At 40.5% G+C, this 21,716-nt stretch overlaps 2 protein-coding genes across 2 annotated transcripts in view; both read left to right on the top strand.

Moving 5' to 3' along the window:
* Nucleotides 1-21,716, top strand: part of SHANK2 (SH3 and multiple ankyrin repeat domains 2) — a 317,236-nt gene that overhangs the window by 288,572 nt on the left and 6,948 nt on the right. The window contains 4 exon segments of the mRNA XM_086613043.1: nucleotides 11,693-11,752; nucleotides 11,988-12,118; nucleotides 13,465-13,576; nucleotides 14,701-17,110. Coding sequence (XP_086469169.1) covers nucleotides 11,693-11,752; nucleotides 11,988-12,118; nucleotides 13,465-13,576; nucleotides 14,701-17,110 — 2,713 coding nt within the window.
* LOC147528535 (uncharacterized) lies at nucleotides 1,588-6,987 on the top strand. Its single transcript, XM_086613044.1, has 2 exons — nucleotides 1,588-1,666; nucleotides 6,128-6,987. The coding sequence occupies exons 1-2, from the start codon at nucleotides 1,588-1,590 to the stop codon at nucleotides 6,985-6,987; spliced, it is 939 nt and encodes a 312-aa protein (XP_086469170.1).

The following is a 21,716-nucleotide window of genomic DNA, read 5'->3' as shown; positions in this document are numbered from 1 at the left end:
TATGTATATTTTTTAAACTATACATTTACATGACATAATTGTAGGCTGATCTTGTTTCTTTCCTCTAAATATGACCATAAACAACAAATTTGGATTTAAATCTTAACCTTTAATATTCTTACTCTGAAATAATACTTTAGCTAAGGCTAGTCTTTACATTCTTAGCAGTATGTTGAAGGCCTAGTTATACTTCACCTACTTTTGGTCTTTGACTAATTTCTATACATCTATTCCCGTTTGAGTACCTAAAAAAAAAGACATTAGTTTTCAGTGGGTATTGCTCATGTAACGGAGCTCCGTTTCTAACCATCTGCAAATAGGAGTAACCTGTTTTTCCCCAGGGGCACTAGAGATCTATTCATCAAGTACAATTGCTTCTATGACATGCAACATTATCATATGAACTTCTATAGTCTGATCAAACTTTCTTTTGAAATCAATAGGTTCTCATCTTTCTGCTACCACCCCATTAATATTGGAAAGCTGTTCTAGAATTTTATTCATCTGCTTCTTTGAAAGCGTTGTCTAGATTCCCATACGTACTGTTTGCCCAAGTTGTCCTTTACATAGTTCCCCCCACCCACAGACATTCGCCTTGAAGTATTTATCGAGTGACTTCCCAGCTATTCTTTTACAAACTAAGCAAACTAAGACTTTTGGATGTGTAGCTGGGAAGAGACAAAAATCTGAAAGGAAAACAATGTAAATAAGCACACCTGCTTGTTCTAGATACTTTTTTTTCATACATGCAAACTTGTAATTATAAGCATAAAACCAACTACTTATAGTTAAAAATAAAATAAATTTTAAAAATTAATCCATAAGATAAACACAACACTACATACTTTTATGTAGTTTAAACAAATCTACGTTTTTCTAACACGCACACGTAAAGACTATTCCTTTAGTTTTAGTGCTGCTTATGTAACTGATTTTTGCAGATTATTGACAAGGAAACAAATCTTATCGGCTAATGAAGGAAATTAAACTAAACTTGCAAACTCATATTTAGGGAAGGTGATGGAACAAAATATGTTCATATCCAGTACCTGACATTAAGGGCTATGTGCCTAGAACCGTTGACACCAAGGAAGAAAGAATGTCCCGTGTTCCCACCACTTTTCAAAAGGAAAAATACATGTGCCAAATATTTGACTGTGGTTGACTGCAGATGCTAGAAAAGGTGGGTGATACTACAGCATATAGGTGCAATTGGCATTGTATGAAGTTTTGCATAACTGATTGCGCCTGGTACAGTTTCTGTCTGTATCTATCTTAGGTATTTACAAGGCATCTATCACCTTGGTACCTAAGCAGTTTGAAAAATGCACCCACCCCAGGAGGCATGATGCAGATACAGGCAGAGGCCCAGGTCCAGAGCAGCAGAGGCAGGTCCCAGGAAGCTCCCCAACTGTGTTACCGCTGTTGTTGAGCTCCTGGCCCACTTGTTGTGGCCAAGGAACATCTCCACCTACCTGTCAGCAGGAAGACGGTACCCCACCCCTCACGTCCAGCTCCACTGGTGGGGAATCTGAAAAGGAAAGATAATGGAAAAGGCAACGATCCAGTAGCAGAGGTGAAACAGAAATGGTGGGATTTCAAAAGGAGGGATTCTTAAAGAGCAGCACATCTCAGGGGAGGGATCAACTGCCAGTCCAAGTGGCAGGTAAGGCACAACACAGGCATAAATCTCAAATGTTCTTCAGTGAACAAAAGTTAAAGAAATACCTCTGATGTCTCTAAAGTTTGTCTATATCCAAAGCCCTGCTCTGTTCTTGGCCTCTGTCTCAGTCCTCTATCCCTACAGCTGAATCGACTGTTCAGTCCTCTGTGTATCTCAACCTAATAATTGCCGCAATGCTAAATATGTCTAATAACAAACTTAAAGGACTCTCACTGGTAATGAATGTTCTGGTGCAAAGAGACAGCACGGTGTAGCAATGCTCCAAAATGATGGACATATTTATGAACCTAAGGGCCGGAATAATCCTGGCTTCTAGTCACCATGTACAGAACAGGATCGGGCAAACCACAGATCATCCCTGCCAGGCACAAAAGATGGAGCAGTTCTCCTGTGGCCACCAGGAGCAATTGCTCATCTACCACATCAGACCAAGCTCTGTATCAGCCCAGTGTGAACACCCATACAGGCAGCCAACTACGGGCTTCACTGCAGAAACAGAGGACCTGTCTAACAGAAAAGAAAGGAATATAGCCAGGACTTTGATGAAGGTTCACTAGTTACTGTTACATGGACCACTTTCATAACAGATCTCATTTTTTCTTTAGGCACAATAGAATCAGCAAGGTAAAACAAACAAAAAAACCTGTCTTCAGAAACCTGAGTCCTATGTGACTTTTGGAAATAGCTGCATAGTACTCACAGTGATCAAACACTCAAGTTAAAGTGCAGTGGGTCACTGACTTCCAGAAGTTTATATTCCCTTTAGCTCATATGCATGCTCCTTTCTTATTCCCTTACTTGGTCATTTGAGGATCAAAATGGGAGTCATGCCCTATCAGAGCAAGGGACGTGAGGTTAGGAACGTGAAGCAAGCCACAACTTTGGAGACTACCAGTTTGTTGGCTGGTATCACTAGATAAAGATATCTATAAAAGACATAAGTGACCTGTTTTGCCTGTAAGTCGTATATATCACTGTGAGCAAAATGCTTCATGTAGGAACGGTATGTAAGGTAGAAACAACTAGAAAGATCGGAGAATGTGACGTCTTCCCTTTGCTTCACACCTCAGGAAGCTAGCTGTGCTTCTTTGTACCCGTTGTATTTAAAGCTTGGTTTTAAATGAGAGAGATTTTTTTAAGGCCAATTAACAACCAAGTAAGATCAACCATATTGATATTTAGTTTGGTCCATAGCCAATTCTGACTTGACAGTCTTAGTGCCCTTTTTTTCTTTTGGTTTTTTTTTGGAAGTCACCCATTTGCCAAGGAAATGAGGTGAAGGCAGTTAGTTGAGGTAACCTACTGTCGGCAGCTGTTCAAAGCAGTCAGCCTCTTCTCTGGACAATAAGGATGGTTTCTGGCTGAACCAAGTTTTCCAGTGCCCCTACTGTAACTGGCACACCTTTTCCACAGCACCAACCTAGCCGCTGGTGCAGTCATCTTACCAAGATCCGGTCTGAATTTAGGGCGACTTTTGGTCATCAAGGAATGGATTTCTTGGGCAGAGACTGACACAGTCATCAAGGTGACGTCAGCCATTGACCTTCAGGCAGTTTGCCCATGATTGCTCTGTAGTGAATGAAAGCTGTGTAAGGCCATGCCTGTAACGCACCTTCGGTTTCCCCATGCCCTACGTCAATGCTTCACAAAGCTTCCAGAAACTGGAGTTACCAGATTTGTTGAACACTGTTACAAATAATAAGTTATGAATATTCCTCCTTTTCATTGCTAGTCAAGTTATCAAACCTGTCCTAAAACCTGTGAATGTATTCATTATTCATAAGTATTCGCCAATAGTTTCCACAATTAACTTTCTGCCCATGGGTTTTCACAGATTGTTTGCTTGGACTCTTTGTCATTTGTGTTACTGGTCACCTATGCCAGATGCTGTTCTTTCAGCTCTGAAAGGCTGAAAATACTGATTAGAAGGATAGCAAGTGATACATTTTCATAGAGAATTAGAAAAGTTGCAAAAATTTATTATACTTTTTCAGATAAACTATTCTTTAGAAGCCTCTGGCAAACGTGTAAGCATGCACAAATAACAAAAGTGTTATGATCCCCCTGAATCTGAACAAACTGAACTCAGTGATACTCTTTACAGAAATATTCATTAATTACTGTGGGGATTGGAGTTTTTTATTTTGTTTTGCTTCAGTTTTTGACTTTTAATTTAGTTTGGTTCTATTACTTACCAATTGCTAGGTAGGCTCTGTTTAGAACACTTGTCAGGAAAATGGAGTTTTCAAATATGGGAATTTTCTGATGACATGTCAAAAGAAATACAAAGACATTTCGTATGACCAGTGATTCTACCAGAATGAATATATATGATCCCTTATCTTTCTCCGATTCCATAGAACTTAACTGAAATGTGTGTTTGCTATGTGTGGTAAAAATAGGTCCCCTGTTTTTTTGTTCTTTTTTTCATGTGTACTCAAATAGGAAAATGCTGAGGAATAAGTTCATGTTCCTACACTGTAGTTGTTAAGAGAGATTTGTTAATGAAGGATTGCAGCTACGGCTGTATTAGGCAAAGGGGGAGAAGAATTGTGAAAGAAGAAGCAGTTATTACAGTTAGATTGATATACAGTCCCTTTCAAATCTCCATGGGGTGGAAAAGCCAATGATTGCATGACAGTTTGTCCCTAAAATTCATTTTCATAAGGAGCTCATGCTTTTTTACAAATACAATCTCATCCTCACTTTCCATAAAACATGCAACTGGACAGTCTAGCCAGACACAGATAGAATGTGAATACTTTGAATGTGAATACTTTGAAGTAGTGAATATGCTAAATGCACAAATAATATCCATTATTTTAGCATTTAAAAAAACGTAATTATATTAAGCTGCAGAGAATCCTTTTTAGAGCAGTATAATATTGGAGGCACTTGGGTGTAGAAATAATGAGCGCCACATTAGGATTAAGGTAGACAGGGACTGATATATAGGAGGAGGGATCCTTGGGTCTGTCAGAAGGAGCCTTCATTTAAAACCATTTGAAATAAAAAAGTAAAAATAAAAAATCAAACAAAAAAACCCTGATTGATAAACAGTACCAGAAGTATGGCTTAACATGACCTCACCAGCACCTTCCAGATGTGAGCTTACTGTTTCAAACTGAGGTCTGAAGAGCAGCATATCAACTATTTCAAAGAGCAGAAATTAATCCTTAAAGAATACCATTTTTCAGGATGCCAGAGAGCAGGCATGACACTGACCTGGCATTCAGACCACTGTAGAGTGAGCAGCACACCCAGCCAGCTAGCAACAGCCATCCACTGCTGTCCAGGTCACAGACACCAGCGCTTCTCTCACGTATCCCTTGCCTGAGTGTGAGGAATGCAGGCTCTTTGGGCTACCCTGCTGCAACATTTTAGCCATACAGCCCCAGATTAATTTCTGATGACCAAATTGTCCCCCCAGAAAAAAAACAAAGTGGACTTATTTTTTTTATCTGAAGCATGGAAAGGGTGAGAGTTGCGGCCAATGACTCTCGTAATCAATAATGGTGCTGGGCAGATCGCGCTCTACTATGAGCCAGTGATTGCTGTGAGTGCAAAAAGCTTAGCTATTCCTAGCCTTTGGGAATGCATTTTCTGTAGGGGAGGATTTAGAGTAAGCACATGCATCATATCCTCCTCGTTAACATCTGTGACAATGCCTCTTTGCACACTAAGCTGCCACAGGGAAGCACTTGCACCCAGATTTCCACCCTGTGCCCTCAGGCAAGGGAGGAGGTAGCCAGGGGAAGGCAAAACTAAGTTTATTTTCAGAAGACAATGAGATCCTGGCGAGCAATGCCCTCAGATAGCGTTACCTACTGTTTAGAGAAAAGAACAAGAAAACCTGGCAAACGTTGGGGAGGGCATTGCTCGCGGGATACGTGCTGTGGACGGCCACCGTCGTGCTGCAGCAGTGGTATGGGAGAGAGTGCACGGGGGGTGGGGGTGATGTGAGACGTCGGACAAAAGCGAAGATAGCCAGCAGTGCTTCAGAGCAACAAAGGGCTGCCCTCAGCCAGTGGTGGAGCACATCTGGCACCCCAGGAAGCTCAATTGGACACTTGGCCCTGAGCTCATCCCAGGGATTTCTGAACTGACACCACTGCAGTGCATAGGTGAGCTTTTTGATAGGTTCACTGACGTTTCCTGTCACAGTCACAATGAGGTGAATTGGTAGTTCCTGCCTTGGGATGCAGCATGGCTGTGTGTGTTATGGGTACAGGACAGTGTGCATTTATACCAAAAGTGATTAATAACGTCAACTGCCACGGGCCCAATACAGTCACTAAACTTTAGTCCGCCCTTCCGTTTGCCCAAACACATACACTCTGGCTTCCCAACTGGCTTCTTTCTATGTGTTGTCCAATGCATGTAGATACCTCCATCTGCCTGGCCTCAGATACAGTGGTTGTTGCTCCTCTATTTGATTGCCAGATGTCACTGGGGAACAAGATGGGGAGGTTCCTGGATCCTCGGGGCAAGCCAGCCGTCACCGAGGGAGCTCACCGTCCACGCCGGCCGAAGAACAGGAATCTTCGGTGCCTGCCTCTGACGAAGACTCACCAGCCAGGACCACAGAGAGCTGGCAGTGGCCATTGTCCTCGTCTGAAACGCACAGCAACGTTGGGGAGGATTTTGAGGGATTTCAAACACCAGCGCGGACTCCGGAGTGTACCATGGACATACAGTCTCCTGGGGATCAGTCACTCAGTAGGACTCCTCAGTTTGAAAGTGACTCTCCTGAGGAGGAGGGAAATGATGAAATGAATGAAGAGCACCGCGGTGTTGAGCCTGTCCCTAGGGATCGGGGTTGGAGAGGGCAGCCCCAGCTAACAGAGGGAGAGAAGCTGTTGATGGAAACCAACAGTAGGATTGTGCAGCTGCTGGAAAATATCAAGAGGGAGCATGCACAGTCCATGGGTCTCATGTCTCAGTCCATGGGCCGTATGGAGCTGCAGCTGGGCATTGTGGCTACCTCCACAAGAGCCATCCATAACTACCTGTCAGAGATTTTAGCTTTCCTCAAGCAGCCAAGGACACAGGTCCTTGAAACACGCATCTCCCAAAGAGCCACCCCTCATGTCGAGTTAACCTGTGCCTCGACATGGACTGGTGAGGACGCAGTGGCATCCTCCACTGTGTGCTTACCAGGGGCCGAAGGGACGAGCGACTCTCGAGAACCGCCGCAGGCAACGCTGCCTTGTCGCAGTGGCCGGCTGCAGAGAGCCATAACCGAGAGGGCCTCGTTGCCCATGCCTACGCGCCAGGCAAAAGGGGGAGGGAAGAAAAAATAACCACACCATAGGATTTTTAGGGTTTTTTTTAATGTGCCTGTCCTTTTAATTCTTAGCCATAAGGCCATCAGTGGCAGAATTCAACCATTTCCTACATTGGCTGACATTGTATTCTGGCTGACTAGTCTAACATTTTGTAGTTTATATTTGCACTGTTAACGATGTGTGCTGCTGGTATTTGAAGAACATTTGCCTCTGTTCTTTCACTTTAACTTCACACGAGCGTTTTTTTACTCTGTGCCAGGCATTCATTGCTTTTCTTACAAATACAAGTCATTTCTTGAGGCAGCTGTTTTTTGAGTTTTCTTTCTCCATTATCCCATCCTCTCTGAGCAAGCATTCTGGACTCGGTGGTAAGTATACAGGTCTTGGCAATACTCGCCTCCAAAACTGTGTTCGATCAGTCTTTGCCTGGTGTTTCTGGCATGCCAGCCTGAGGTGTTGGGGTTAGCCTGTACCGGATCATGACCATTCTTATCCTCTGTGGGTCTGACAAGCTCACTTTCTAAGACCCTCGGTGGAGCTAATCCACATGTCTTGGCTATGTCGTACAATAAGTAATGTTGCCAGGATCATACCTCATATTTATCTTTTGGGGCCTGTGTAGTGATGTGCCACCAGATCTATCTAGGCACCTGACTCTCATTTTCAAAGTTCCTTTTATGATGGATCTGGTGGTTTGACGGGCAGCATTATAATTTTTCCTCTGAGAGAGTCTGGGGTTTTGAAACAGGAGTCACTAAGCAATGTGTTCTACGGGATAAGAGCCATCTCCTGCAACAAATCTATTAGGAGGAGACTGTCCCTTGTAATTATCACAGATATTAATTATTTAAGAAAAAGAAAAAAAAAAAAAAAAAAGCAACTTGCCTAGCAGCCAGACCTCTTGAGAATGTAAAAGGCATGATATGCTGTTGGGTACTGTGCTATGATGTCTGTGATTAAGAGCTTTTCATCAGAGACGACCTACATGTTGATAAAACACAACTTCTTTCTGTGCCTTTAGGCCATCTAATTTCCTGAGGGCTGGCACCCTGAGCAGAGCACGGGTGCGACTGGTAACCCACAGGGCAGATGGAAACGCACTTTGCAATAAATTATTTTATATCTCTTGGTGCTGCCTCTCTCGGGGGAATTTAATCTAGTGGCACTCAAATTGCTATATGCATGCAGAGGCATCAGACTGGCTTATACATGTGGTATCCCTGACAGTTCTCCAAAAGGATGCTGTTACCAGGAGCCCCTTGAGCGGTGGTGACTAATTATCACAGGTGTAGCATGGCTCCTGTGTTTGACTCTCAACGTACCGTTGTAACTTCTCGTGAAGGTTCAGAAGAGTTTATATGACAAAGCAGTGATGAATTCCTCCTCTGGCAAATACTTGAGAACAACTGTAGGCCTAAAAATCCTCTTCTATGATTCCAGCTGAGCTGCGCTCTCTGTCCAGTGAGCCATAGAATTTTCTTCCCTGTCTTTCTGCGAGACTGAAGTTATTCAAAATAAAGCAGATAGTATTTTGTTACTCTACCAGTCAGCCACAAATTGCTCCCTTATAAGTGTGTGTGCGTGCGTGCTTGTGGCTGTACTTTGCTAAATGACTGGTTTAATGATGAAATGCAGCTGGCATGGCTGACCTCCAATCTAGGCTTTTCCCACTACAGAATATTTCTTCCCTTCCACCTACGTCCAGCTGCGTTCCTTTTAAGAATACCGCTGGAGGCTTGCTTCTTTGGCCACACTGGCGACACACTTACACTGGGTGCATATTTTTGCACCCCTTCTGTGGCTTTTTTTTAAATCTCTTTTCTTCAAACTGTTTGCGAAGCTATCCTCAGAGAATTTCCAACACGAGCTTGTAAGATTCCCCTCTCATTGATACGAGAAATGCATGCTGCAGAGTACTTCAGATCACAAGGAGGTTGGGAGAGAAGCCGATTAGTAAGCCTGACAAGTTATTCCAGTACGTGCGGCCTTTTGAACATGTATTTGTGGTGCGTACATGGTTTGCACACTGGTACTGTGGATATGAACAGCCTAGTCAAAGGCAAAGGCAAGTGAGTTTGTCCCAATATGCTTACGTCTTATTTCTTTGGGATGAGTTTGAATGAAGCTAAATGCAATTCAGCCAGTTAATTTTCTTGGCCTAATTAGCACGTTTGATAATACAGTGAGAATGTTTTTATTTTACATAATACTTTCACTTCAAAAGCGTGATGCAGTTGCGGCCAGATGCTAAGATTTTGATGTATTCTGCAGGACCCGCCATGTAGCTGCTGCCATTTAGAATAAATCTCGTTCCACACACTGGCTGCTTCTACAGCTTCAAATTTTTTTGTTGTAGATTTAAAATTACAATCTCCACTCTACCTTTGCTTGCTGATCACAGGCAGCAGAGCAAAAGAAGAAGCTGCGCAGATGTAGCAGTGCTGCCGTTGGAAATACTACTCAAGGAACCTCTAAAGAGTTCCTTGCGAAGCAGCTTAAGCTTTAACCTGCTCTCCTCTCTCATTTCTAAGTGCTTTAGCTAGACTTGGCAAGGCACAAAGCACTGCTTGAATGGGAGCAGCTATAGGGTGAGAAGGACTGAGAACCTGTCTACAGACAAGAAACCTGCAATAAACTTACACAAAACAAAGTTTTTTCCAACTGGAAATAGTCAATGGTATTAAGAATTGGTACCAACTGATATTTTGTTCAGATCCAAAATTAGGATCTGACTTCTAGTGTTGTCTAGTAAAATCAGTGCAGTTGGAGGGTATGTATGTTTCATCCCCAAACAAATATTTTCATGCTTTTCAAGTGTCTGTCATAGCCTCATCACTCTTTCCCTGTAGCTTTTTGTTGTCTGAATGGGTATATGGTTACATGTGTCTGTTAAAAATAAAGGGGATCAGTTCTTACATGATATATTTATATTTCTTATTTACAGATTTTGAGTACCTAGTGCTTCAGATTCCAAAACTTCCTTCTTTCTGTATCCCAAAGACCAGTTGTTTGTCTTCTGGGATGATAAAAAGAATGGGAGAGACTTAAAAGGAAAATCTCTGCCCAGTTGAAGCTCTTGGTGATAGATCCCCTGAGTACGATTCTACAGTCTAGCCATATTTTTGCTGTATAGGTCAAATGTTCATGGTTACACCATTGCTTTCTGATGCCTTTTGCTGAGCAGAAGTGCAGATATTTTTCTCTCAGAAGTTCACAGTTTGTATTACAAAGTCTTATGAAATGTGACTTGAAGTTTGTTTTATTTTTGAATATATGTGATGACTTTAAGAATTTTTTTTCCTTTTCTCCTTCCACTGGATGATTTAAAACACACAAAAATAAAGCAGACCAATGAAAAGAATTGAATGCTAACTTCAATTGAAAAGAAACAGCAACACTACTCTTGTGAGACAGTTTTCAACAGTGTTCAGCTTACTGATTCTGCTCAACCTTTCCTTTCCTGCCTGCTCCCTGACCCTCTGTGACACTGAAATATCCACTTCTAGGACAACCTTCTTCCTAACCAGAAGGCTAAAAGTTCTTCCCTCTCTTCTTCTCCCATTTAAAATATCATCCTTGCATCAGCCAGATCTACTGTTTAGAGGGATCAAAAGCTCTTTTCCTCCTGCCTTATTCCCATCCATATCCATATCCAGGGCCCTGAGTGCGCTGCTCTCCAGTGAGAGGTAAAACTTAAATCCCTAAATCTGATACTTGGCACAGTAACACCATCTCTAGACCACCCAAAACCTGAGGATTTTTTAAGTCTGTCATATCCTAATGAAGTAGCTATGCCTGTTTACTGAAGCGAATAATCAATCATTTGGGAGATGATTCTAATTGCTGAAAAGTAACATTGCTCTGACTCACGTTGTGGAAGCCTAGGAGCCAGGCTGAGGTATTTCACTAACATAAATACCACAGGCTATATAACTAATCCTTACTTTGGTGAAACTTCAAAGGAAAGGACGCTAAATTAACATGATACAGTGCAGTCTGTGCTTTCTTAGGAAAGCAAATGCAATGGAAGGCGTAGTAAGAAAACCTATTAGTATGATTCAAGTTTGGATTCTAGTACAGATCCAAAAATCGAACTATTCTGCTGGCTTAGGCTAGTCATTTAATTTCTCTGTGCCTTAGTTTCATAGTAGTAGAAGTGGCAATAAAGGAGCTCTCAGGCTAAAATAGTTGATTATATGGTACTTTAAGGTCTTCAGTCTGAGGGAGTAATGTATTAAAAACTGATGAACCTCATTTGTGACCAAAGTTGGAGACGGTTCTAAAACTAGCACTCTAAACTTCAGAAGATCTTGATTAAAGTTTTCCCTATATTTTATCTTCACGTCATATGGTAGGTCAGAATCCCAAATCCAAATGTTGACGTTCTCATTCAGATTTAGACTTTGCCTGTTTGGTCTGTTTCTGACCACAACTAAATACATCCCCAGACTGTGCAGTTATTAAAATGTAAAAGACATATAAAAGTTTCATTTAAACAAATGATGCAGTTATTAATGCTAATCTAATAATCCATGAGTGTGAATAAACTAAGATGTGATTACTTAAGAAGAATAGGCATAAAAGAGCACTTCTGGAGTACTTGTTATTGTCCAAAATATCACTGAAAATCTGATGACTAAGTACAGTCTGCTTATCTCTATTTGAAACAGTGCTGTACAGATTCATTATTTCTAAAGGTCTTCTTTCCATTTCTATATAGATATTCTTCCTTCACATTTTGAAGGTTTGAAGAAGAGGATTGTTTTTCGAGTCACACTAAGTAAACATTAAATGCATGCAGGCTTAAAATTAAAGCATGCATGTTATGTAGCAGCAATAAAAAGTGCTCGGCTTGCACGATTTATGATGCTCAAGCGTTGCCTTGTTAAAATGCCAAAAAAACTTTTTCTTTGCATTTTTTTGAAACGTAAATCTCTTCCTTTGACCTTGCAATACTTACATTTTCAGTTTTTGGACAAATGATATTTATTTTACTGAATACTTTTATATTACAGATAAGGTGGATGAAATAGTACCAGTTTCCAAGCCATCAAGAATTGCAGACAATGCAACTGTGGACTCAAGAGTGGCAACTATTAAACAGCGGCCTTCTAGTAGATGTTTTCCCTCAGCTACAGATATGAATGTGAGTGGTATGAAGTACTGCTTTCTCTTCTGGAACTGATTGGAGGGGGTCTTTTGGCAGCGTGTGAGGCGTACAACAGAAATGAATTCACAAACATTGCTTTATATGCTCATTTTTCTTTTATTAACTTGTAACTTTAAGGTGTGGTCTGCTCTGTGTTTCTAATAATAGGTTTTTAACAGAAGAGTCTATGTACCTCTATAAAACTTTTTTCATTATGTACTTATATTCATTCTGAGACCATCACATCAACAACATTGCTATCTCAGTGTTATTCAAACAGACGTGAACTTGTTCTGGCTGTAATCTGAGCTGGCGACACACCAGTTAAGTTCTGAACTTGGAGGTGTCAGTACAACACTAAACCCAAGCTAAAAAATTTGCTGAAAGTCAAGGTATGCTATTTCAGTTTCAACACGAGAGTTAGTGCAGCAACACAATTTCCACTAATGTGAAGGTTTCTCCTACTGCAGGTTTTCATTACTCCTAATGGCCTATATAATATCTTGATTAAATAATGCATGATGATTTGTAAGGGAAGAATTGACATTAATACTGTAGCACGTATTAAAAATTTAAACTCCAGAATTTTGAAATTGGATTACTCAGTTGCAGAAATTTGCTCTTGCAGAACTTTGCATGAGAAAAAATGATTGGTTTTATTGCATTTTAGATGTCGTTTTCCATTACCCACCCCTCTGAAAGATCATCAGTCCTGATACAACAAGCACTTCAGTGTTCTCAGAAGCTTGGGATAGAAGGAAATTAAGGCAGTTCTAAGAGTCAGAAAACAAATAGTTTTGTTATGAACTGCAAGAAGGAGGGACAGTCGAGTGCATTGGGGTTCAGGTGACGTTCCTCAGTTCCTAGCTGAGATGCTGAGTGCCAGCGTAACCTTGTGCAAGACTCCTTGAGTCTGCGCAAGGCTCCAAGAATAGGTCTGTTCTTCAGAAGGGAAGAGAGCATACAGCTCGGTGCAGAGTGAACGTTAATACCTGTACAGCGTGTGGCAAGGTTTTCAGAAGTGAATGAAAGAACATGCAATTGGTCATGCTTCGTTTTTCTTATAGCACACAAAATGTGCTGGAAATTTAACATATTGTCTTGTAAATAATTTCAACTAACTCCACTTACAGCTCTTTTCATTTTATGAACATGTAAACAAAGTCCATCTTTCCCTTTCTCTTCACCTCCTCCCCAAAATAATAACAAATTTGTAATTTTCCATAAGAATTCTAGGTAAAAGGGATAGTGGATTACCAGATATGACAGAAGAGCTATTTACATGTGAGAGAAAGTCTTGCATGCTTTAATGCTTGTGGGGTTTTTTGTTTGCTTTTTTGTAGTCCATGTATGAGAGACAGGGTATTGCTGTGATGACGCCCACTGTACCAGGGAGTCCTCAAGGTCCTTTTCTGGGTATACCTCGGGGTACAATGAGAAGACAAAAATCTATAGGTAAAATGCTTCTCATGTATAGTTTGCTTGTGCATTAACCACATACTTTTAGTTAACTTTGCTTCTTTCTTAAAGCGTATTTCTTCAGCATCTTTACCTCAGTGAAATACTGTTTAAATTTTATACAAAGTTCATGGAAAAAGAAGTTTGTGTGTAAGATGCTGTAATTTCCACTTTCTGCTTTGATGGCGGTAGGCAAGTATTATGGAATTATAATTTAATTCCTTTCTTTAGAACGTTCCATCTAACAAAGAAAGGCAGTGAGAAGGGGAAAAAAAAAAAGATCAGTACAAGCCCTTTGCAATGCATTACCTAGGCCAAAATGTCATTAATTTTTTCTTTGTTATTGAGGCAAAAGCGTTTTAATGCTGTATATTTTACAAAGGAATCCCTAATGATCAAATGGAATAAATTCACCTCTTTTTCATTCCAAATGATGACAACAGATGATTTTACAAAAGAGAAAGAAGAGCAGACCAAATTTGGGCTTGCTTTGTTCTTGGTAGTAATCTTAGTAGTGCTATTTATCAATTTAGAAATGCATTATGCTGATGTAAAATTAACATCTAAATCACCCCAATATTATCCAGTTTATTTACGTTAAAACCTGTATTTGTAATAATATAATGTCATCTTTTGAAATGAAACATGATGATTTTTTTCCCCAATAGAGTCTTCACAGTCCCTTTGCTAAGTTTCAAATGCATCTTAAAAATTCATTAGATTTCTAAGTTGCATTATTGTATGCATTTAGAGAGTGCTAAAGCAAGGCATAAGCTACTCTTCTGCACAGAATGCCTTCCCTGTTCAATAATTTTCAAAGAAAATGTGCTTCTCTACAGCTACCTTGATGATACATAAAACCAAAACATTTGCCTACGCTTCTGTGAACTATTTAATTAAAATTCTGTAGCATCCTTTTTAATTCTGGCATATGGGTCTCTGGAAGTTCAACAACAAAAAATGCTTATGGTAGGAATCAACCTAAAGACCTCTTGCCTAATTTCGCATATGCTTCATGCCCTGTGAAATGCACCCTGACATTTCAGATGGGTTACAGAAATAATACAATATGAGGGATCCCAGTGGAAGACAGTGTTTAAAATATACTTTCTGATTTTTAGGAATAACAGAGGAAGAACGGCAGTTTTTGGCTCCTCCTATGCTGAAGTTTACCAGAAGTCTTTCAATGCCTGACACCTCTGAAGATATACCACCACCACCACAGTCCTTACCTCCTTCACCACCACCACCTTCTCCCGCTCTGTACAACTCTCCCAAATCCCCGACATCGAGGAGCTATGGAACTATTAAACCTCCATTTAATCAGAATTCAGGTTCAAAAATTTCTTTGGTTAGGCCTGAGAATGTGGGAACAATGATAAGGGACAAAGGGATCTATTACAGACGAGAACTGGACCGATACTCTCTGGACTCTGAAGACCTGTACAGTCGGAGTGTCTCATCTCAGGCAAATTTCAGGAAGAGGGGCCAGATGCCAGAAAATCCATATTCTGAGGTTGGGAAGATTGCAAGCAAAGCAGTTTACGTGCCAGCCAAACCAGCGAGGCGGAAGGGGATGCTGGTGAAACAATCCAATGTTGAAGACAGTCCAGAAAAGACCTGCTCTATTCCAATCCCGACAATTATTGTGAAAGAGCCATCCACCAGCAGCAGTGGGAAAAGCAGCCAAGGGAGCAGCATGGAAATCGATCCTCAGTCTTCAGAACAACCTGGGCAACTCCGACCCGACGACAGCTTGGGTGTCAGCAGTCCGTTTGCAGCAGCCATTGCTGGAGCCGTGAGGGACAGGGAAAAGAGGCTGGAAGCAAGGCGTAATTCTCCAGCCTTCCTTTCCACAGACCTAGGAGATGAGGATGTTGGACTAACACCACCAACACCACGTATGAGGCAATCTAAATTCACCGATGAAGCGTTGTTTAGTAGTGAAGATGGTTTTAGGCAGCTTATGTCACCATCTCCGATTCCCGCACCTAGAGAGCCTGAAAATCTTTTTAATAGCAGTGAACCCAGCAATCAAAGTGATTCAAGGACATTAAACGCTTCATCCAAAACGAAAGGTACTGAAAACAGTACAGTGGCAGCTAAGCCCACGAATGCATCCAGCTCAGATAACTACGTTCACCCAGTCACAGGAAAGCTATTAGATCCAAACTCACCGCTAGCCCTCGCTCTCTCTGCCAGGGACAGAGCCATGAAAGAACAAACACAGCAGATTCCAGGCAAAGGAGACACTGTTAAAGCTGACCTTAATAAACCACTTTACATCGATACAAAGCTGAGACCCAATATTGAAACAACTTTTCCTGTTACTGCTACGGTCACTAGGCAAAATACTCGTGGTCCATTGAGACGGCAGGAGACCGAGAACAAGTATGAAACAGATGCAGGGAAAGAAAAGAAAGCTGAGGAGAAGAAAAACATGTTGATAAACATTGTGGATACTTCGCAGCAAAAGTCAGCTGGCTTGTTAATGGTTCATACTGTGGACACAGCAAAGTCGGATGATACACCTGAAGATGAAGAGGAAAAGAGTGCTGAAATGGAACCAAGCCCTGAAAACTCCCCACCAGAGAGGCCAGAGGGGAGCGAGGAAGCAGAAAGTGAGCTGAACGTGCCTGCTGCACCTGAGCCTCCGGCATCTCCCTGCAAAACCATCGTAGCAGCAAGCTCTGTTGACGACCCTGTCATCTTGCCGTTCCGCATCCCTCCACCACCCTTAGCATCAGTTGATATTGATGAAGAGTTTATTTTTACTGAGCCACTGCCACCCCCCTTAGAGTTTGCCAACAGCTTTGATATCCCCGATGACCGTGCAGCTCCCGGTTCAGCTCTAACAGACTTGATTAAGCAAAGGAAAAATGGCACGCCTTCACCTGCGCCGTTTGCCCCCAGCCAGTCAACAAATTCCTTAGACAGTAAAAAGCAAGTGGGTCTTTCAAACTGTTTGCCTGCCTCCTTTCTGCCACCCCCTGACAGTTTTGATAATGTCACTGACTCTGGGATTGAGGAGGTAGACAGTCGAAGTAGTAGTGACCATCACTTAGAGACAACCAGCACTATCTCAACGGTGTCCAGCATCTCCACCTTATCCTCGGAAGGGGGTGAGAACATGGATACTTGTACAGTCTATGCAGATGGGCAAACATTTCTGGTGGACAAACCCCCAGTACCTCCTAAGCCAAAAATGAAGCCCATAATAAACAAAAGCAATGCACTTTACAAGGACACGCTAATTGAAGAAACTGTAGACAGCTTTGTTATTCCTCCTCCCGCTCCGCCCCCACCTCCGATCAGTGCACAGCCCAATATGGCTAAAGTTGTTCCCCAAAGGACATCTAAGCTATGGGGTGATGTGACAGAGGTGAAAAGCCCAATTCTCTCAGGCCCAAAGGCTAATGTTATTAGTGAATTGAACTCTATACTCCAGCAAATGAACAGAGAGAAATCCTCAAAGCCAGGCGAAGGATTGGAGTCACCTACTGGAACAAAAACTGCAAGTCTCAGTACAAGGTAAATGTAATTAACCAAATCATTTTCTAATAAAGACTTGATTTTTTTCCATCCCTTCACTAACTTCCCCTGTAAATCACATAGATTAAAGAAGAATGTACACATTTGCTTAATGAATAATCTATGACAAACAGTTTTACAGAGGGGGAGAATTTCCTACGTTGCCAACATGTGTGTAGCCTACACCATAGGACACGAGCTTTCTCAGTCTTCTCCAACTTCAAAGACAGTTTCAACAAATTTAAGTTTTTTTTGTTGTCAGTTACTTGGCTTTATTTTCAAGAAGCATTTTTCTCTTAAAAAAAAAAATCTTTTAAAATGTGGTGATAATTTAATTTTTCTTCAGTCTCATAACTTATTTTGGCTTCAAACAGGTAAAAAAAAGTGGTTTTGCCTAGGCTTACTTCACATTCACTGTGCGATGCCATTTGATTCCTGCTGATACCGCTCATAATCCCTTTTTTCACAAAGTATAAAGCTATCTTAGAAAATCACTCACTGAAATCACTTTGAACTATTCATGTTATTACTAAAAGGTTAATTTAGCAGCTCTGCTACTTAGTATTATGGATTTTAAGTTCTTACTTTCTGTTGCGCATGCTTGTTAGTGAGTAGACTGATGTTTACAAGCTCAAGGAGGTGGCTTATTTCTCCCAACAGCAGTATCCCTGGTAGTGCAGTGCGATATGTTGGCATACGAGTGTTTTCTGAAAAGTACTTAAGTGATAAGTAATTTACAGTAGTCAGACACCATTGGGAAAATGTACAGGTAATTGTGTTTTCACATTTGTGGGGAATATGGATATAATATAATGAAATCCACAATTACAAATTAAAAAAAAAAAAAACGTAGTTTTGTTAGTGTTATTGATAGCCTGATGTATTTCTTTGTGTGGACTGGAATGGTTTGATCTTACATACAGCAGTTAAATGTACCTTTTTCTGAAGTATTACATATTGTTTGACCTAGACTGGTCCATAGAAATGCATTTTTTGCAGAAATGCAGTGCTGACTTTGTTTTTAAAAAGAGATATCACCTAAGTAAATTTTATTAGAGTTATTCTACTGGATAATAAATAACTTGGCCTTTGAAAAGCTAACGTGCTTTGCATGCATGAAGATAATTTGGTTTTAGGGGAAGGGTGGCTCTGTTAATTGCAAATGGTTGCTCAATCAGAAAAGAATGTGATCAAAAGCCTCAGTGTCACGTAGTTACCTTATTTCTTGCAAAATGAAGTCATCAAACTGGTGACAGGGAGGTATGGAGGTTAAACAATTTGTAGAATGAGGAGACAGAAGAAAAACACTGAAATAGTGGAATTTCTGTTAGTGGCACTTGACTAAATGGAGTAGAAATTGAGTTGTCTGTACAGGAAAAGCCTTAATACATGACAAAAAATGCAATGAAAACTGTACCAGAAAAACAATATATACTGGCTGCCTGATGAAGACAGTCTTTAAACAAAGTTAGCACTGCAACTGAACACCACACATTTGAGAATACCTCAGGCAAGCATAAAATCAATACTTGTGCACTAAACTTGAATTTACATAAGTCTTGCCTTGCAGATGACTCTGAGAGTTTCATTTCATATTATTTTTCTTGGTTTCAAGAATGCTATTTTTTCTAGGCCTTGATCATCTTTCTTGTTAAGCCATATGATCATATTGCCTCTAGCTTCATATGTATAATATTATTTATAATCTTTTATATTTAAACTGATAGTTATTTTCAAGTTACAGTAGAGATCTTTAGCATCCCTATTTTATTAGAAAATAACTGAAGCTTGCAACTACAATGTACTATAAATATGTCAAACTATTATCATTACTGAGAGAAAAATGAAAAGTAGAAGCAAATGGAGACACATTTTTTATGTGAAAAGACATTTAAACAGGTATAAAAACTGGAAAAAAAATTGTAAAACTACTGTATCACTTCACTGGAGAAAAGCAAACTATCATGAAGCACGAGTAGTCCTGTATATTTTTACATTTTAGATAAAGATCTGACTTGGACAGTGTTAAACAGTTATGTTGCCTTTCTGTCCTTTAACTTTTTTAATTATTATAACTCAGCTTTGGCAAATTACATAATTTTCATTATGGACTCAATTCAAAGACTCAATTTGGAAACAAAACCACACAAAGCATTATTTCAATGTGGCTGAAATCCTGCTTCTTTCCTGAAAAGCAAACCCAAACAGGTGTCTTTGCAAACTAGAGAGAGGTTCTTGGGATAGAACAGTACCAAAAGACCTATGAGATAATAAATAAGAAAAGTTGACAGTGGCGTAAAGCAGCAAAAATCTTGGCTGCTGTTTGACTGTGAGAAAAAACCTCCACAGAATTCCTGGTGGGAACAGAAGGTAAGAGGGCTATCTTTTGTTTCCTTGTGTTTTCAAATTTGATGTGATTACATTATTTTTTTCACTGAGGTGAACTGAAGATACTAAAACGATCAGAAAAAATTACTCAGGTTTTCTTTTTCAAGCCAAGCAATAAATTAGAGATAGCAGAAGAGAGACAACTATCTACAGATATTAAACGTCCATTTTAAAAGGTGCTGCAGATAATTCCTTTTCATCTTAACAAGACTGCAATAGAGAGACGTAAATGGAGAAGTTCCTTTGTAAATTCAGAAGTCCCACTTGTAAACCAGGGGTGGTTTATTAGGTGATGTCTGCCTGGCTGAGCCTGTGCCCAGCTCCCAACTGCCCCTGGAGCAAGGCTGGCACCTTCCCCTCTCTCTGACCTTAACTGGCTCCACATTCGGGGGGGGTAGATGAGAGAAGATAGGATTGATTTCTGAGCTTGATAAGGACTGTGAAAGAAAAAGCAAAAGGCTAATAGCAAAATGTATCACAGTGGAGAAAATGCTCTGATTTCTGTTTGTTGTGCTATGTACTTATATACCCTGAATTGTCTGCATTAAATTTCAGTTCCCTTCTCAAAGGTATCTGCATAAAAGTGATGGGTGCATGGCAAATGCTTCCCTGTATAAAGGCATGGGGTTTTTTTACTGCTTTTACACATGCCTAATCTTTTAAAAAATTAAATAAATTACAGCCTTTCTAGCCCAATTGCATGACTGACACATTTTTTTACAAAACTGTCAAATATTATGACCAAGGAATACCATCTTGCCAAAATTCCAAGTATTAAATCTAATATTTAAATTTTAAAGCTAAAATTCTTAGCGTTTCTTGATTTTTTTCCTAGTACTGTAAAGCCTAGAACAACTGATTGTGGAGCTTGTAGCCCTTTTCTGTGAGGTAGCATTAGAAAAGGAGCAAGGAATTTTAGCTCACGGAAAGCAGGGTTTCTGCTAAACTAGAGAACAACTCATTAGTTCTGCTAAAGAAAAAATGATAAAAAATGAGTAAGCCTGTTCATATCCTTCAGCCAAAGAGAAGTATTGGGAATGTTATAAAAAGGAACATTGTTCACAGGCTCACTTGGGTTATGTTCACAGCACTAGCAGCCTGATGAAATTAAAAATATATATTTGCTCATTGGGACATATATGAAGTTATTGCCCAGACAGCAATTCTGCATATCACTAGGAGTTACTTCTGCACAGCCAGGAGACATGCAATTGTAGTTCTCTCACAGCAATTGCCCCTGTAGAGTAGCATAGAGGTGAATTAACTTGTAGATAGTTGGGTAATGGCTTGCTGCAAAACCCCATAAAAAATATCTTCTTTTTATATTTTTGATAAATAAGGATTGGGAAGAGATCATTCTACAGTACTGAGCAGCATTTCTCTCTCAATTATCACATTAAAAAACAACCCTAGGCTTGCTTTTTTTCCTCGGCACATGGGTTTAGCAATAATTTTACACTGTGTATTTATAGTTTTCTGTGGTTCTTACGAAGATACTGAGTTTCAAGACTTTTAAATAGAGCGTGGAAACATTTGGCTGGAAACCATCTGCTTCTCAGTGCCAATGACCAGCCATGGGATAGGAAAAAGGAGACTGGTAGGGGAAGGAAAAAGAGGAAGAAGTGAAAGGATGTGCTTACTTACTTTGTACTAATAAAAGCACAGTTAAAAAGTTTGAGGAGAAGGTTTAGACCAGAGCTAATCCCCCTCGCAATTTTAGCCATCATTTACTTTGTGAAATTTTGGAGATCAATCCTGGTGACAGAGTTTCTTATCTGGTCTATCCCTGTAGTCAGGCCACAACATCCGACTACCACTTATTCCATTTTTGCCCATCCTTCCTTACAGAAAAGGCTGAGTGTGTTTGGATACAGGGCTCCATTTAACTCACATACTCAGCACTATAGCCCTAATGATGAGCTTTGGTCATGATTCCCATTCCCGAATTTGGATGCACGCAGGTACAGAGATGGGAAAGCCCATCCTGGGGCAGCCCCTGTGGCTTGGCAGGTGATGCTCTGCTCTCAGCGAGCGGGGCGAGGAGGACAGGAGGCGTTAACGGCAGTATCGACCATGATGCTATAAATATAGCTGTGCTATAAGTTCACTTGAGAGGCTACTGACTTTTATATCGAGATGGTGCAAGAAATCGGGAGAAGACAAAGGCAGGGGTTTTTATCAGGTTAAGGGAGGAGTGCTCACTCCGTCTGTGAACCCA

The sequence above is a fragment of the Tauraco erythrolophus genome, chromosome 6, assembly GCF_009769465.1.
Source record: "Tauraco erythrolophus isolate bTauEry1 chromosome 6, bTauEry1.pri, whole genome shotgun sequence".
Lineage (NCBI taxonomy): Eukaryota > Metazoa > Chordata > Aves > Musophagiformes > Musophagidae > Tauraco > Tauraco erythrolophus.
Note: the sequence above shows the minus strand (reverse complement) of the source record. Positions and strands in the feature narration are given on the sequence as shown.